At 55.7% G+C, this 16,672-nt stretch overlaps 8 protein-coding genes across 8 annotated transcripts; 2 read left to right on the top strand and 6 right to left on the bottom strand.

Moving 5' to 3' along the window:
• Window positions 1-87: 87 nt before the first annotated feature.
• N7510_005090 (putative MATH and UCH domain protein) lies at window positions 88-3,870 on the top strand (the record flags this gene model as incomplete). The annotated part of the gene is made up of 3 exons (XM_056977016.1): window positions 88-397; window positions 451-3,232; window positions 3,294-3,870. 3 exons carry the CDS (start codon window positions 88-90, stop codon window positions 3,868-3,870), a joined length of 3,669 nt encoding a protein of 1,222 aa, XP_056836972.1.
• Window positions 3,871-4,265: 395 nt separating this feature from the next.
• N7510_005089 (rRNA (cytosine-C5-)-methyltransferase NOP2) lies at window positions 4,266-6,467 on the bottom strand (the record flags this gene model as incomplete). Its single annotated transcript, XM_056977015.1, has 1 exon — window positions 4,266-6,467. One exon carries the CDS (start codon window positions 6,465-6,467, stop codon window positions 4,266-4,268), a length of 2,202 nt encoding a protein of 733 aa, XP_056836971.1.
• Window positions 6,468-6,745: 278 nt separating this feature from the next.
• On the top strand, window positions 6,746-7,483 carry N7510_005088 (uncharacterized protein; the record flags this gene model as incomplete). The annotated part of the gene is made up of 1 exon (XM_056977014.1): window positions 6,746-7,483. The coding sequence occupies one exon, from the start codon at window positions 6,746-6,748 to the stop codon at window positions 7,481-7,483; it is 738 nt and encodes a 245-aa protein (XP_056836970.1).
• Window positions 7,484-8,101: 618 nt separating this feature from the next.
• N7510_005087 (cell differentiation and development protein Fsr1) lies at window positions 8,102-10,730 on the bottom strand (the record flags this gene model as incomplete). Its single annotated transcript, XM_056977013.1, has 3 exons — window positions 8,102-8,361; window positions 8,416-10,207; window positions 10,296-10,730. The coding sequence occupies 3 exons, from the start codon at window positions 10,728-10,730 to the stop codon at window positions 8,102-8,104; spliced, it is 2,487 nt and encodes an 828-aa protein (XP_056836969.1).
• A 919-nt stretch (window positions 10,731-11,649) lies between these two features.
• Window positions 11,650-12,687, bottom strand: N7510_005086 (glycosyl transferase family protein; the record flags this gene model as incomplete). Its single annotated transcript, XM_056977012.1, has 3 exons — window positions 11,650-12,073; window positions 12,339-12,525; window positions 12,651-12,687. The coding sequence occupies 3 exons, from the start codon at window positions 12,685-12,687 to the stop codon at window positions 11,650-11,652; spliced, it is 648 nt and encodes a 215-aa protein (XP_056836968.1).
• A 153-nt stretch (window positions 12,688-12,840) lies between these two features.
• rad14 (DNA repair protein RAD14) lies at window positions 12,841-13,909 on the bottom strand (the record flags this gene model as incomplete). Its single annotated transcript, XM_056977011.1, has 2 exons — window positions 12,841-13,256; window positions 13,312-13,909. The coding sequence occupies 2 exons, from the start codon at window positions 13,907-13,909 to the stop codon at window positions 12,841-12,843; spliced, it is 1,014 nt and encodes a 337-aa protein (XP_056836967.1).
• A 341-nt stretch (window positions 13,910-14,250) lies between these two features.
• N7510_005084 (PIG-P-domain-containing protein) lies at window positions 14,251-14,721 on the bottom strand (the record flags this gene model as incomplete). The annotated part of the gene is made up of 1 exon (XM_056977010.1): window positions 14,251-14,721. The coding sequence occupies one exon, from the start codon at window positions 14,719-14,721 to the stop codon at window positions 14,251-14,253; it is 471 nt and encodes a 156-aa protein (XP_056836966.1).
• A 31-nt stretch (window positions 14,722-14,752) lies between these two features.
• On the bottom strand, window positions 14,753-15,316 carry N7510_005083 (uncharacterized protein; the record flags this gene model as incomplete). Its single annotated transcript, XM_056977009.1, has 1 exon — window positions 14,753-15,316. The coding sequence occupies one exon, from the start codon at window positions 15,314-15,316 to the stop codon at window positions 14,753-14,755; it is 564 nt and encodes a 187-aa protein (XP_056836965.1).
• Between the last annotated feature and the right edge of the window lie 1,356 nt (window positions 15,317-16,672).

Below are 16,672 nucleotides of genomic sequence, written 5' to 3'. Positions count from 1 at the left end.
GAGACCCTGATTGGGTCCTCTTCTTCTTTCGATCTTGTTCTTGCCTCGCTCTTTTTTGGTTGTTCATCTTCCCCCGACGCAATCCTCATGGATTCTGGCCCGAACCCGGTGACCAACGCCCAGCTGTCGGCCCCCGAGGCGGGGACCGACAGCGGGACCGTGGTCAATTCATCACAGTCCCCTCAACTGGCAGACCAGCCGAGTCGACATACCTCCACCGAGCAGTCGCAGCCCGTCGCCGAGTCCCATCCGCCTGCCCCGACCCCGTCGACCACGGAATCCTCCGAGTCCGTCGAGCATGCATACTGGACCGAGTTCGATGCAGACACAAGTGCCCCAGACGAGGAGGAGGTGAAGGAGATTGAGGCGGCCGAAAATGATTACAGTGCGCATGACTGTAAGTTATATCCCATCCGTGGCATGTAAGCGTGGCTGACCCGGATTGTCCAGACGAGTACTGGGAAAAGAACTTCTTCGGGAATCTCGACGACCCCGAATATCAACCCAGCGAGAAGGCTCGTCTCACCTGGAAGATTAAGGGTGTCCGAGGCACCGCAGAACAGCCCAATCGAGAGAAGGTTATGCGCTCTCCGGCCGCATACGTGGGTGGATATTGGTGGCGGATCAAGTTCTACCCGCGTGGAAACAATGTGGGTGCCCTGAGTGTCTATCTCGAATGTTCGCGGACGCTCCCCACCCCGGATCAGCAACAGCCCCAGACGGAATTCCAAGTCCGCCGAGGCCCGTCAGATTCCGCTCTCGATGCGCCAGAGCTGGACATGCAGTTCGACGCAACCGACGATCCAGCGGCCTGGTTGGAAAAATACAAGGCCCAATATCCCGCGGCCGCGGCTGCCGCGCCGACTGGGGCAGATGCGGACCTCTGGCGGGTGTCGTCCCAGATTGGTGTCCTGGTGTACAATCCGGAGGAGCCGCGGACGGGATGGATGCAGTCCTCATGCCACCAGTTCAACCCGCACAATCTGGACTGGGGTTGGACCTATTTCCACGGCCCATGGGACCAGATCCATATTCGCCGACGAGGCCAGCACCGTCCCTTGCTGTGCGATGACACGCTCGCCTTCGATGCCTATATTCGAGTGATCGATGATCCAACAAAGTCCCTATGGTGGCATCCAAGTGACTCGGAGCCGACGTGGGACAGCCTGGCTCTGACGGGCTACCGGCCTCTCGGAGACTCGGTCATCAACCACAGTGCTGAGGTAGCCGGGCTGGCCTCGTGGTTGCACATCGCCCCATTCTGCCAGATCATCCAAAGTGTGGATGTGCTCGAACACTTGAACAATTGCGATGTCAAGCCCAAGCCTTTGTGTGATGCCCTCCAGAAGCTCTTGTGGCAGTTACGCTGCCGGAGCAAGTCTTTGCAGTATGTCGACACAGATGGCATCACGTCCACTTTGCGCAATCTCCATGAGTATTCCAGCGACGTGTCAGAGTTCTGGGAGCGTCTGCGGCGGACGCTAGAATTGGAGCTCGCGGGTACTGACGCAGGCAAGCAATTTGCCCAGTTGTTTGACAGCCCAGCCCCAGAGAGTTTGATTTCGCAGTCAGCCAGGCCCGTGAATACCCTGCCAACGGGTTTCAATTCCCGTCTGCGTGTTTCGGCTGATCAATTTTCGTCCACTGGAGAAGCGGTCAAGAACTGGCTCGACGCTAAACCAGGCTCATGGGCTCTACCACCGATTCTGCACATTGAACTCAACCGCCATGTGCTCGACAAGGGCATGCGGTGGCAGCTGCTGTACAGCAAGGTCGATTTGGACGAGGAGCTGAATCTCGCTCCATATGTGGTGGATGGTCAGGATGGCAAGTATGTCCTTTACGGCTATATCGTGCACCGTGGTCGCCGCACATCGGGCAAATTCTTCAGCATTCTCCGGCCGGCCGGCCCTGGAACCAGATGGCTGGCTTTCGATGACGGCAGCGACAACCGCGTGGAGTGCCTGACCCGCACGACGGCCCTGGGTCCGCATCTAGGTCTCAACTCGTCTCAAGCTGTGGATCACAAGAAGGGTCATGACGTTCCCATCGGCGTGATGTACATCCGCAGCGACAAGGTGTCCGAGCTCTTGCCCGGTCCCCAGGGTCCGTGGGAGGTTTCAGAAGAGCTTAAGCAGTACTACGACACCGGTGTTTATCCTTCAATCCCTCAGTCAGCCGATGGCGATGTTCAAGTCGAGGTCTACTCCCTGCCCCGGTACGAGCAGCTGAACAGTCTCTTCGATACCTACGACCTCATGTCCCAGGCCAAAGCTGCGAATGGGGTCATGTACATGACCCTGCCCCGCTCGTCGCCCATCGTCGATCTGCGTAAGAAGATTGCGATGTGGAAGTCAACAGACTCAGAGGCCCTTCGGCCCGAGCGAGTTCGTCTCTGGCAGATCGGACACACTCGCGCCCAGTTTGGTCCCACGCTTGCGTTTGATCGGATTACGGATCTGAATGCACCGCTTGATCCCTCGCTGAGCACCATTCGCTTCTGGGTAGAGACTATCTCAGAAGCAGATGCCAAGCTCTTTGCCATGCCTGATCCGCCCACAGCGGCTACAGCTGAAGACAAACCTGACGACTCTGTGTTCGAGCGCGAAAACTCCGGCACGCCCGAACCGCCCCCCTCCATGGCTGACGGGGATGCGGAGGCTAGTTCCTCTGGCAACGTCCCCAACGAGAGTGCTGCCGCTCCTGCACAAGTCACCAGTGTTCCTGACATCGATGATTCACTTCCTCCAGTGGCCACTGCATCTCCAGAAGGTGATGCCTCTGCGGAAAGAGCCGAGGCTCTAGCCGCTCTGGCAGTGGCCGCAGCCTATGACCGACAAGCGGCGGAGGCTGCGCCGACTACGTCGACTGAACAGACCCCAAGTAGCTCCACCAGTACGGCGCCCGTTGAACCCGCTCAGCCTGAATCCACGGTGACTTCGGTTGAGCCAGAAGTAGCCCTTCCCGTGGGCCACGCGTACTACTTCATTCAGATCTTCGATGCCGACAACCAAGTCCTACGCACTGTGGGCTCGTTCTTCTCCCAGCTCGAGGCAAATGTCAAGGCATCAATTCGGAAGCATCTCCAACGGCCGATTCGACAGGATTTCCTCATGTGGAAGCGAGTGGACGGCACCACCGTCACGACAGTTTCGCCGGCCGAAAACTTCCTTGACGTGGTTGTTCCTCACGGTGCATGTATCATTATCGGGGACAAGTTGAGTAAAGACAAGTAAGCTCCCACACATCCCTTGGCAGTCCCAGCGCTTGATCAATTCTAACAATGTGTATAGACGCTCTCAGCTTGGCGCTGCTGGCTTGTTCGCCAGTCCCGATCGCCTCGTTCAGTACTTGTGGGCCGAATCTCGCGGTCATCCGATCCAAGGCTTCACCGGCACCAAAACTGTGGAAGCCACTTTCACAGCCGACTACTACAGCGGCCAGTTCCTGAAGGGCTACTACCACGGTCACGGAAAACACATCTCGGCCACAGGTACGGTGTACGAGGGTGACTTCGTTCTGGGCCGACGCCAGGGCCAGGGCAAGATGGAGTATCCTACAGGCGATACATACGACGGCGACTGGGTTGAAGACGTGCGCCATGGTCAAGGTACCTACATCGAGAAGACAACGGGCAACAAGTACGTCGGTGGCTACAAAGACGGCAAACGCCATGGCAAGGGCATCAGCTATTGGGAGGTGGCCGAGGACGAGTTGGATCTGTGCCAGATCTGCTACTCAGAGGAGCAGAATGCTGTCTTCTGCGACTGTGGCCATGTCTGCGCGTGCGTGACTTGTGCGAAGCAGGTGGATCTCTGTCCGATCTGCCGCAAGACTATCAAGAGCGTCATCAAGATCTATCGGACATAAACTATGTGCAGTGTACACCCCCTGAGGGGGTTGGGAACGGAGTCATGAGAGATGGGGTTATATTTTATTGACATTTCATATACTTGGGGGGTGGGGGGCCTCTCCCACCGTTACATACCCCGGCTTTTTCTTCAATTTTTGAGCGAAGGATGGATTTGGACTGGAAAACCGGCCAGTGATTTTGATTTTTTCGTGGGAGTTTGCTTGCAGCTGATCACTTGGTATATACTTGCATGCCACCGCTTGGTGGACATAGATTTTTTTGGTTTCATAGAATTCTTTTTTTTTGGAGCAAATCATTTCATATTGATATTGACTGAGAAAAGAGGTATATCCAAATGCGCCCTGCCCGACAATGCTTTTTTCCACATCAAGAACTACTACATACAAGAAAATCACTTGCTCGCCTGCTTTCCCTTCTTGTCCTTCTTGTCCTTCTTCTTCTCCTTTTCTCCCTTCGGCGCCGTCTTCTTCTCACTCTTCTCGCCCTTCTCGCCCTGATTCAAGGACTTCTTTGTAGTAGCCTTAGTTTCAGTCTTGGCCTCTTCTGGCTGCGAGGTCGAATCGTCCGACTTCTTGGTCTTCTTGGGTTTGTTCAGAACACCCTTGGGGTTGAGGCCCTTGCGGCGCAGGCGGTTACGCTCAGCGCGGGCGATGCGGTCAGCATCATCATCCTCCTCGAATGGACCAAAAGCTCCTCCTTCAAAATTCATCGCGGACCCGTCCTCATCCCGGATCGGGGTCTTGTCGACCACCTCGTCATCAGAAGAGGAAGCAGAGGGGGCACTCTTCTTGGCGGGACGATCTCCAGCCGTAGCAGCGGCGGCGTCGTCAATCGGGTTGGCAGAGACGGTGGGACCAGTCTTCTTGAGTTTGCAGACGTAGAAGCCGTCGACGTTCTCGCGGTGCGGGAAGTAGCGGCGGGTGAGCGCCATCTTGGCATCGAACTTCTTGCTCATGTAGCTGGTGAAACCGGGGCTACCGAAGTCGCCCAGACCCGTGTCCACAATCTTGACGTTGGGTCGTTTCCGCAGCACGTACTGCACCACGGCCTCGTTCTCCTCCACGGTGACACTACAGGTCGAGTAGACGATGTATCCTCCGGTCTTGGAGGAGTGGTCAACCGAGTCGATGGCCGCCAGAAGAAGTTGGCGCTGCATGTGCGGGATGGCCAGGAAATCGCGCTCGTTCTTGGATGTCTTCACACCGGGGTCCTTCGAAATGACACCGGTACCGGTACAAGGAGCGTCCAGCAAAACGCGGTCGAAGCCACCCATAGCTTTAGGGAACGCGGTGCGAGCATCCAGGTTGGTCACGATGGTGTTCTTACAGCCGAGACGGTGGATGTTACCAATCAAACCCTTAGCACGGGGCTTGCTGGCATCGTTCGCGATCACACAGCCAGTGTTGCGCATCAGCGCGGACATGTAGGTAGTCTTACCGCCGGGCGCAGCGGCCATATCGAGGACGCGCTCATTAGGCTGGGGTGCCAGAGCCATGACGGGCAAGAAAGAGGACGCCGCCTGCAGAATGTAGTGGCCGGCCAAGTACTCAGGTGTGGCACCCAGGGGCACGGCAGACTCGAAAACCTGCAATCCAACCTTGGACCATTTCCCGACGGGCTCAAGAACGACACCACGGTTGATCAAAGCTTGGGCAAGGGACCGACGGTTCGTGCGCAGGGTGTTGGTACGAATGACGACTGGGCGGGGGGTTTCGTTGGCCTCGAAGAAGGCGAAGGCCTCCATGGGCGTGAACAGGTTGAACAACTTCTCGGCCAGGAAGCGGGTGTAGCCATAGTAGGTGCAGATATCGTTGAGGAGCAGATCAAGGTAGTCGGCACGCGACTTGTCGGGGTTGCCCAGAGTCTTCAGGTCACCCAGAATACGGATAGTATCGGTGATACGCTGCCGCAGCAGCTGCAGGTCGGGTGCCAGACCCGGCTGGCCAGTCTCGGCATCCCCGAACACATCAGGACGGTCACCGGCGATGTTGGTCTGCATGGCAGACTCCTGTAATTCCTGCTCTGCCTCTTCGTCTTCCGCCTGTTTGGCAGCGTCCAATTTCCGCGACAATCCCTCAATGTTGGCTGCAGTCAACCTCTCCTCCGCATCAGACAGGTCTTCATCGTCGGAGAACATGGTTTCGCGCGGGTGATTATCTTCGTCGGAGTCGAGAACCGAGTCATCTTCAGCGTCGAGTTCGTCGTCATCGTCGTCCTCCAGGTCGGACAGTCCCTCCACCATCTCATCGCTATCGATTGATCCCTCACTGACGCCATCCAGATCTCCAAACTCATCATCCTCTGAATCCGAATCCATGGGCACGGGCTGCTTCTTCCCTGACACGGGTTTCTTTTGTTCTTTTTTGCCATTCGTCGCAGCTGCACCATTGACCTTGGTCTTCTTAGGTGCCGCCTTCTTCGTCACCACCTCTTCCTCGTCGACATCGGCCCTGCGCCGCTTCTTGGCCGGCGCAGCAGCAGCCTTCGGGGCCGACTCTGCCTCAGCGGCCTTGCGCTTCTTGAGCATGGAAATCTTGCTCTCATCCAGCGGGGCCGGAGGGCCCTGCTTCTTCATGCGACGACCTTTGCCCATGGTGAGTTGACGGATTGGGTTGAATGTTGGGCTGTGGTACCTGCTGCGAACGCAACAATTTTCGCGGCACTTTTTTTTCTGCGGGCGGTGGGGGGTGGCAGGAAACCGTCGTTCTGGGCGGTGTGTTGTGGCCTGGTTCTTCAGGCAACAATATTTAGTGGTCCCCAACCCACCTCGACGTGGAACACCTCGTCTACATTCGCATTATTCAATGCGAGTTGCGTTCACACGGGGCTGAGCTGTCTCCCTCCTGTATTTCTAGTTGCGCCATATCCACCATGTCCGAGCTGGCCTTTACCAAATCCTTCCTGTCCACGCTGGACTCTCGGCCCATCAAGCTGCGCGCTGACCATGTCTTCGACCCAGAGCAAGTGGGACTGCGAGTGCCCGTGAGTGCCTCTTCCTGGTCTCGAGTCTATCAACTAACTATCCCGCAGTACACACTTCCCCGTCTCCAAGCCCCGCACCCAGAAATGCCCAAGAAAGTGAAATCAACGCAAGCCCCCGGCTCGTCGAAATCAATCACGGTGAATGTCAAGTCTGCCCGCAATCCTGCATTGGAGTTTGCGATTCCAAACGCTCCGCTTGCAACCACCTCTCTACAGGATATCCGGGATGCGGTGGGCCAGCGCGTTATCGATGCACAAGGTAACCCGGTGCCGCTGGACAAGATCAAGATTCTGTACCGCCGCAAGCCGGTGCCGGGGACAGGGAAGACAATTGCAGAGATTCTGGCTGATGAGCCTGATATGCTAGCCGGGGGCAAGGCGGTCGAGTTTGGCGTGATGATCATCGGGGGCGCTCAGGTGGCTGCCACGCAACCTGAGGCTGCAGATGCAGATTCAGGCGACAAGCCACCACCCAAGGCTGCGGTGGGACCGAGTGGTGCGGAGGTACTGCAGTCGGAGGCATTCTGGGATGATCTACAAGGCTTCCTTGGGCAGCGTCTCAAGGATGATAAGGAAGCAAAGCGGTTGCGGGCGATGTTTCACAATGCTTGGAGTACCAATCAGTGATAGTGACCCTCTATTCTAATGATACCTGATGTGATGTCCATGGGTGGTCTCCGCGACGCAAAGAGAAGCGAGTAACGGAAGAGATATGAATTCGAATGTTATACACACAACATATGGCCACAAGATGAACGGCCAGTCAGCCCCCGGAATGCCGAGGGACACGGGGAAGTACGAAACGCCTGAAAGACCCCCTGAGACAAAGTCATGGGCGGCCACCAAATAATTCAATGCGCGGAAACCGGGGACCAGTTCACTTGGGGGACGTGGTATGAACCGAAGCAAAAGGAGAACACAAGGAAAAGTAGGGTATGATCTCTCAGACGAGCGCCAGGGAATCATTGCGAAGCGGCATATTATCAGTAGAGTCAAAAAGTACAATGACAAAGAGAAATAAAAGGGACCGCTCGTAAAAGGGCACAATATGCCAGGCAGTTTGGACGGGACACCATTGTAAATGCTCGGAAAGAAAGGAAATGGTCCGGCCAATCGCTCATTTGGTTCATGGCTCATGTGACAAAACGGTTGGGGGGGGAGAGGGCGAAGAAATATACACGGTTGTACAACACGGGCAAAGATCATACACGGCCGTCATCTCGTCAAGTCATCTCGAGAAGAGGGTCACCTCGAAAAGACCTTGACCACGCCGTCGCCGCCGCCGCTGACGACCCAGCGACCATCACGGCTCCAGACGACGGTACAGACGCCCTCACCGCGCATCAACCGGTGACTGGTCAGTTCCTGTGTGCAGCTGCGCTTCTCTAGGTTCCAAAACCGCAAGCTTGCGTCGTGGCCGGCTGAGACGAGTTCACGTCCGTCCGGAGACAATGACAGGGATGCAATCGCGGCGGGATGGGCCAGCATGGTGTACGTGCATTGACCTAGGAAAATCAAGTCAGTTGGGACAGCTTAAAAGACAGCTAGACCGCACTTACCACTATTAGCATCAAAGAAACGAATGTACCGGTCCTCGTAACCACTGATAATCACACCCTCCACACTACTAGAACCGGTAGCACCGTGAACCACTTCTTCCTCCGCCATATTCCGGTTTGGGTCCAGGTTGGCCGAACCGTCGAAGCCAACAGTTGTAGCGACCACAGAGTTGACTCCAGTCGAGGGCGTGCCATCGTATGTTTCAAGGCTGGCCATGCCCGCAATTTCCTCACCCGTCCGGGTGTCGTAGACGAGGATGGATGCATCCGAGAAGGAAACAACAAAGTTAACTCCGGCAAGAGACAGGGGGCTGATGCAAGTTGGAGAGGGCGAGTCGCTGCGAACGATGTGGTGAACAAGGGTGTAGTTGAAGGGTGTCGCGGTGGCGATGCTGGGTTGCGGAGAAGATGGGAAGTTTGATCCAGAGGAGATCGAGTTCGCACGCCGGCTTCCACCCTGGCGACGCGACCCCGCCTGGGGTGAAGAGAGTTGAGGAGGGGCACTGACAGCCCAGATTAGAATGCGACCATCAGCAGCACCGGATGCCAGTAGGATGCGCTCCGGTCCACCGTAATGGCTGCACGCGTCACCAAAGACAGAGCCCGCTGTCCCCGGGAGGACACAGAGCCCCCACACCGCGTCTGTATGTCCGTCCAAGGTAGCCTTGGGGTCAACTCGACCCCGTTCCCACACGCGCACGCTGGCATCTTGACCACCGGAAAACACCCATCCGTCGCCGAAGATACGGCCGCCATTGGAGATATTCTGCGACGGAGAGCAAGCCGCGAGCGAGGTCACGGCACCCACGTGGCCGCGGTGCGTAAAATAGCTAGTGATGTCGAGATCGTTGCTGGAATTGGGGCCATGCGCTCCGAAACCACCGTAGGTGGCCGGGATGATCCATCGCTTGATCGTTCCGTCGTCACTGCACGTGCAGATCTCGGGCTCCGATGGGCTGCCGCCGCCCGTAAAAATTACAGAGCGAATGACATCGAGGTGACCACGGAGGGCAAATCGAACCTTGAAGTTTGTATCTTGCTGCTGTCCAAATGCTGCGCCGGTGTCAACGGTGCCATCACTCTTCCGCCGGGCACCAGAGCTCTTTCGCCGGTGGGACAGCGAGCCGCTTCTCGGGGGCGATTTGGTACGAACAAAGTTGGCGTTTGGGAACGCGTCCGTATCAGGACGATGGGGAGGAATGGACTCGTTTGTCGGTTCCTGTACCGCCGTGTCATCAAAATTCCACCCATCCATGTCTTCCATCCGCTCATTGCCCTCCTTGACCACCACGTGCGATCCTTGAGTATTAGGTTCCATGCCACGATCATCCACCAAGCCTTCGTATGTTTGCCTCCGATTGTCGATCGCTGTAACAGGCGTCTGCTGCGGTTCCAAAGATCGTCGCTCCAGTGCTTCATTGGGAATAGACGGGTGCCCATACTGGTTGTCAGCGCGAGACATGGCTGCGTTTTCGCCGTAGTGCGAGCCCACGGCCTGGTGGTTCTGAAGCGCCATCTCGCGCGCCATGCCATGGTTCGCCTTTTGTCGTTGTTGCTGAAGATACACTTCCTCCAAGTTCTGTTGGGAGAGGTGCTGGTTTCCATACAGATGGCTGGAAAGATCGGGGTCACTCATGTCAGGGGCCGGGTGGGATGTGGGAATAACATGGTAAGCGACCTCCTGTGCGCACTTGGACAGGTAGACTCGTGATTTGTCGCGCTCGTCGTCCTGGCGGAATTCGAACTGGTCGGGGCGCTCATCTTCTTGGTTCGCGCCAAGGTCTGGACTTGGCTTGGAGCGTTGTTCTAGCAAGTCAACCGTTTAGTGGATTGCCAAACCCATCAGAGTCAGTGCGACACACCTTTCAAGAATTGCACACTCTCGCGCGCAATTTCCTTCGAGTCTTTGGGAAGCTCGATTTCCTCGTTGTTGGACAGCTTCTTTGTCTTCTCCTCTCTTTTTTCAAGGCCGTCTCTAGCAAGCGAACATGTTTGCTGAGAGACTCATGTAGGCGCTTGCTCGTCCGAAGTTCACCTTCTAACCGACCGATGCGAGACTTCATCTCTGCGCGCTCGATTTCCCACGCGTTGCGGTCGCGCTCGTGCCGATGCCATTCTGTCTGCAGGAATCGCATTACACCTATCAGGAGACAAGCTGTTAGTCGGGATCGGACTGTCGCCGATTGGGGGATAGTAGACTCACCTTGCAACGTGTATTCTGTGCCTTGCGGGTGTCCGCCATTGGAAGGCCCATCGCCCATCGCTCCGGGCATTCCTCCAACCCCAGCCATGGCCGACGGGGACTGCCAAGCCATGTGCGATCTCAACACACGGCAGCACCGTCAAGGAGAGCACTGGGCGGAAGAAGACAGCAGGCCAGCTGATAGGGTTCTGGTTCTCGTGATAATAGTGACCAGCGAGCTCGGGGTGGGCGTGTCCGAAGCTCAGTTTCTCCTGATCCCGTCAATCGTATCCACCGGTTGGAGTAAGCGAGTCGAACGCCCAGACCCGGAGGGGGAGTGTGGTAGGACAACGGGGGGGAACCGACGTTCCACACCGAGTCAACCAATGAGAAGAAAAAAAGTTGAGCGGCGGGTTTCAACGCAGGGGGGTCAAGGTCAGTCAATGATCATGGGGGGAGGGGAGAAAAGGGAGGCAGGCGAGGACGTAGTAGGGCCGGCTCGTCGGTGATTGTTATGGGCCACGGATGGCTTTTCGGGGGCTTCGTCCCGTACGTCGACCGCCTTCCAGATCGGGAGAAGAACGCGCTGGTGACAGCTGAGAGGATGATACTGTGCTTCAGTTGATGAGAGAGCAAAGGAAGTGATAGGAGGAGTGAAAGGATGCGATTTAACGTGGAAGGGACGGTGAAGAGACACAGGCGCTCATGGGCACGTGTGGGCAGTGGTGGTGTTTGGATGCCCGAGAACCCAGGCATCAATATATGAGCTCTCTTAAATGCCAAGGGTGTCATCGCCGGCTAATATCAATGCTACTGATTATTATCCACGTGGAATCGCAATTTGACTTTTCTGGTCACGGATCAGTGTCGTTTTCACGTTCTTGATGAATACGAAGGAACGTTGACGCGCTAGGGCTAGTTTTTGAGAGCTACCGTCGAACTATATATTTCATCGCACTTGACGTCGTTCAGATTAACACCATCCTGCGACATCAATTTTGCGCATCTTCCCGCTAGTCTGACTGGAACCAGATCGAAATAAGAGATAATCGTCAGAACCCATCGTCGATCCCCCTCTGTTTCTCATCCTGGCGTCGATCTCGAGTGAATGCCCACCACCACGCGTGGGTGGGATCCCCTTCATTACTGCCGTGTTCCTCCCAAGGCTTCGGGCTGAGGATGTAATGGATGTTTTTGACCCGCTCATCTCGCCAGATCGCGTCATGAACCCCCTCCCACCGCAAGGTCTTGAGCGCATTGTACACATAAGGGAGGGCAACCCAGCGACCACAGAACATGTCCCCGAGAAGAGACTGATCCGCAAAGTCATATTGTAAGATTTTGGCAGGCAGGGCAAGCTGGGCGAGAATCTTTCTGTATACTGCTAGAGACGGAATCACGACCTGGAGACCGCCATTGGGAATACCCAAACCCGTTGTGGCGGGAGCACCGGTTGATTGAGCAATGTTCGGAGCACTATGTTGAGATGTATAGGCGCAGTTTGCTGGAATCCTTCAAACCGAGTGAGCGTTCTCGCAATGGGGACAGGTAGCAGATGAGATTCTTACCAGTTCCGGGGATATTGGGGTTTCCCAAGGGGGTGCACACACAGGCATGACTCGCCGCAAATACACAATTTCCCGTGCCGGCCAAGTGGGGAGAGTCCAGCTCGAGATCCATAAGCTCGTCCATATTACGGAGGACTACCATGTCACTGTCTAATTGGACGACACGTTCGTACTCAACAAGTGAGAATGGCGTGAGCTTGCTCCAACAGTCATAGAAACGGACATCTTCGGCATAGTCCTTGTGCACAGATGGGAGCAGGTAAGGCACTTGCTGCTTCAAGATGCCTCGGACAGCGAGAGCAGCATGGCCCTCGGTGGGAAAGGACTCGGTATAAAGAGCAACGAAGGGGTATTTGGATCCTGCCTTTCTGAGAGAGTACTCCAAAGTGAGTAGACCGGGCAGATAGGCGGTGTTGGTGATGAGCGTTGTCCACACTGGACGGGGTTAGCATGGCCTTCAAATATACCCTCAACTCAACTCTGACCATTTGTGGCCTCTGTTACACTGTCCTTGTGAGGCATCGCGAAATGTAGACCGCCAGTCCACTTTGATCGGGGGATGAAGGTTGAAGTATAGGATGAGATCACTGAATCTGAACGAACCATGGTTCGAGTTTGGGACATGCAATTCGTATTCTCATGGGCTCATCAGCTCAATAGACATATGGTACAATGCTAGAATTCTAGTTCTTCCACCTCCATGCCACAATCCACACATGTTTTGACCGGAATACCGGTTTCGGGGTTGTCAACAGGCCGGCCCCATTGATGGACGTGTTTGCGCCCATTGCTGAGATCGTCGCCAAACTCTCCTCCCGATGTACCTTGTCGACTGCGCCGGTAGGCTTCGACGCGCGTGCGTTTCTTCAGGTCCTGCAACTTGGTCTTGAATTTGGCCTCTCGCCGCCGTTTCTTGTCACTCTCGCGTCGCTCAAACTCGGCGTCCAGCGCTTCTGCAGAGCCCCATTTTTTGGACGAAAGTGCATACTCTTCGACTTGATATCGAAGATACAGCATCATGTTGTTCCAGGTCGATTTGTGCGGGTTGGGACGTTCCAGATGCGGGAGGAGCTCTTCATCTCGCAGCTCCGCTGTTCAGCAGATCCATTAGCTCGTGATAACGACACCGATCCAAGACAAACTCACGATCCGTCAGGAGATAGTCCTCCTTTGCCTCCGTCTTGGTCAAGAGGCTGTATTTTTCGGGGTACTTGTCTTTGCAGGAGTGGCAAATGCAACACCGCAACATCTCCTCCCATTTCCAATCAATTTCGAGACTGCCGCACTCACGACAGCTTTTCTGCCGACTTTTGTCATCCAGAACGCTGAGCCCGGGTTCAAAGGGCCCCTCGCGATTCCGTCGCAACGATTCAAGCAACTGATGGCGTTCCCATTCCTTTTGTGTCATATGTGCCGGCTTCTGTTCCTTTCCATCCGATACATGAAGCGCTTTATTGAATGGGTCGTCCTCCTGTGTCAAGAATCCGCCCTTGGTATCGGTCATTTTGCTAAAGTCATAGTCGACATATCGAGTGAAGTTGCGGGCAGGCTTGATGGCGTCGAGTTCCGACGAGGCCGTATTTGTGCGCGCATTGCGCATGGTTGCCGGTGGATCTGAGGATGTCATCGAGTTGAAGGAGCGCTTGACGCCTTGAGTGGGTTGTGCTGTGCGAGAAGAGGTCGGAGCAGTGGCGGCTTTGGCCCGTTCAGCGTCGCGCTGTTCTCGGAGGGCTTTGGCTTTCATGCGGTTGACTTCCTATAAAGGGCGCTGTTAGAAAATGGTCACTGGTTTCCGCAGCCTATCCTTTGGATGCGGGCACCTACGATTCTTTGCTTTTGCTCTGGCGTCAGCGGAGCCCGAGGAAGTTCCCCTGGTCCCGGGCGACCGGATCGGGATGGGGTCGAAGGTTGATCTGACATGGTGACACGCCAACAGTCACCACCGCGCGGGGTTTTCTGAAGTGGACCAGGATGGCAAGAACAGAAGGAAAAGCAGAGGTTCTCCGGCCCTTGAGGAAAGATCGAGTCACGTGACACGAACGACATCATTGGCGACAACAGTCTATAGAGGGAGTGAATCACTCGCTATGAGAAAGAAGACCGCCGATAATCTGCCGTCTGCGAAGAGAGTTCCAAGCCATTGTTCCGCTCTTGGCCATACAGCACCTCACACACGCCTCCCACCGGCACATCCATAACCGCGTCGGTGCCTTCGTTCCAGATCTCCTGCCAGTTCACCTTGCGATTCTGAGGGCCCATGATCTGATAGGACGTCGCACCCGGTTTCATCTTTGCTGCTCCCCCAGGTCGTCGTCGCGCTTTTCCGTCAATGACTGCGACGTTGGCGACATCGTCCACGATATTCTCCATGCTGTTCATAGGTAGGGTCAAGTAACCGGTGTTGTACGATGCCAGTGCCACGTAGATGTAGATGATCAACGCCACTAGCCACGCTGGGATTGCCAGCGACCACCAACGGTTGGGATAGTAGTAGATGCCGAGTTGGTGGAGAAATGGGGATGGAAGATACGACCACAGAATGTATATCACTGGCATCGATCAGCCAATTAAACCAGCCCGATTGACGTTACAACTTACAGAATGCCAGAGACGAAGCCAGATATAGGACGAAACCGTAATACTCGTAGGTGGGAACCTTGGGACTGGCGCGCGGAACGGTGGTTGCGCGCCGAGCGGACTTGGCGACGGCAGCTTCAGTGTCATTCGGGGTTTCCACATCCGAGCTGTCCGGAGTCGTTGGGCGCGAGGTCGTGGTTGAGAACGGCGGTCGGAGAAGAGAGGTCAGCGAGGGCGATGGCGGCAGAGGCGTCGGTGGCCGGTTGTAGAAGGGAGGCGCAAAAGCATTGGGTCCATGGAGCGAGCTGGTGGACTGTCGGAGCGAAGAGTGCATTCCAATACCATCATCATCATCCTCGGAGTCAGAGAAAGATTGGTTTTCGGAGTAATGCGATTGGAAGTCGGCATCATCCTCCACCTCGACCTCCTCGTAGCCCGGAGAGGTGACACTGCCGTCCTCTTCGACATAGCTTCCTGGCCCATCTGGGGAGGCGAGGTCGTCTTCTGACAGGGACGGGAATGGCTGCTTCTCAAAGGGCGCATTGAAAGGCGCCTCTTTTGATGAGTCGTCCATCTTGTCTGGCACACACACACACAGAGAGAGACAGGCAAGCTTCCCAAGTTGTTGACGGGGGGCTTTTTCTGCCGGGATGCGACCCACCGCCTTTTCCTTTCAGGGCTACCACTCTATACCTGGGCAGCTACCCATATGTTCTGCATCAATATTGTCTAAATTACGCTATATCTTGGGGTTTTTGTTGACCCGTGTTTTTGATGGGGCTATAATGGATAATAGCGAAATGTATATAACGATGCCACTACATGCACCTCATCTGTCCATCCCCAGTGAGCAAGACGCGGACTTGGATCGTCCACGAATCTCTCACACTTGACTGGCAGAACTTATTTCTTTCGTCTCCTGTACGACCCTCGTCAATGCATGGTTAGCCAAGGCACGGGCCATCGCCGCATCTGTCTTTGGCTCGAGCCTCTCTGACTCGAGTAGATCTCCGAGGATTTGACAGCGACGGGTCCCACATGTTCGCCGTGACACCAGTGTTGATCCGATCTCTTGATGGTGGTTGCACATGTCGAACCTCCAGATCACGAAACGGGGCAACTCTGCAGCTCCAATCGAGGCATCCTCATCGGGGCTGGTGCATTAGGCATCACTCACCATCCTTGGGAATGTGCGGTGCTGCCACCGAGCCGAATTTCTCGTCATCACCGCCAGAGAAGACAGGCCCCCCCCTTGCGTTCGGTCAGAAAGTCCAAAAGTCCAAGAAGCCCTGACAAGCTAGTCCCAAGATCGTGTGTGGTGAACAATGACGACGCCAACCGCTTCTCACCCACTTGGTCAGCCCTATGACCACAGCCCTGAGTTCGGGGGACGGTAGGACAAACAACGCCATGAACTCTGCAGCCCAGATCATCGTCCCGCACTGACATCGTGTGTGACCATCGGCTCGAATGACCTTGCACTGCCGCTGCGGGCCATCGCACACCAATGGGAAGTCTTGTCCCGAGATGGCAGTTCGTGGGGGTGTTCGGCGCATGGATCGGCGCCCCGGCTGCTGAGTTCAGGGGCCATAGACTGTTAGTACTGGAAGTCATCATCAATTCCGATCGACACGTCTCCACTCAATAGTGTCCTCCGCGAGTGGTTTTACCGGCACCGTGCACAGGTTGTTGCCGCCCATGTTTTTAGATTGGAAGCAGAGCGTGGATGGCAACCCCCAGTTCCAGGAATTGACTGTAGTCCTTCACCGTTCGCGATGCTGGACAGACTGCAAGATCGGCGCATCCTAGCATGACAATCCCGGATTTAGGTTCGATGGGCCCCACCCATGAAAAATTGGCTGGCGTGCGATCTATGTACGGCAGCCTACCTCCTTTCGAGTGACAGGTCAAAAATGGACAGGCATGCTCG

Source organism: Penicillium lagena (assembly GCF_028827675.1).
Source record: "Penicillium lagena strain IBT 129212 chromosome Unknown utg000002l_segment0_segment0, whole genome shotgun sequence".
NCBI lineage: Eukaryota > Fungi > Ascomycota > Eurotiomycetes > Eurotiales > Aspergillaceae > Penicillium > Penicillium lagena.
Note: the sequence above shows the minus strand (reverse complement) of the source record. Positions and strands in the feature narration are given on the sequence as shown.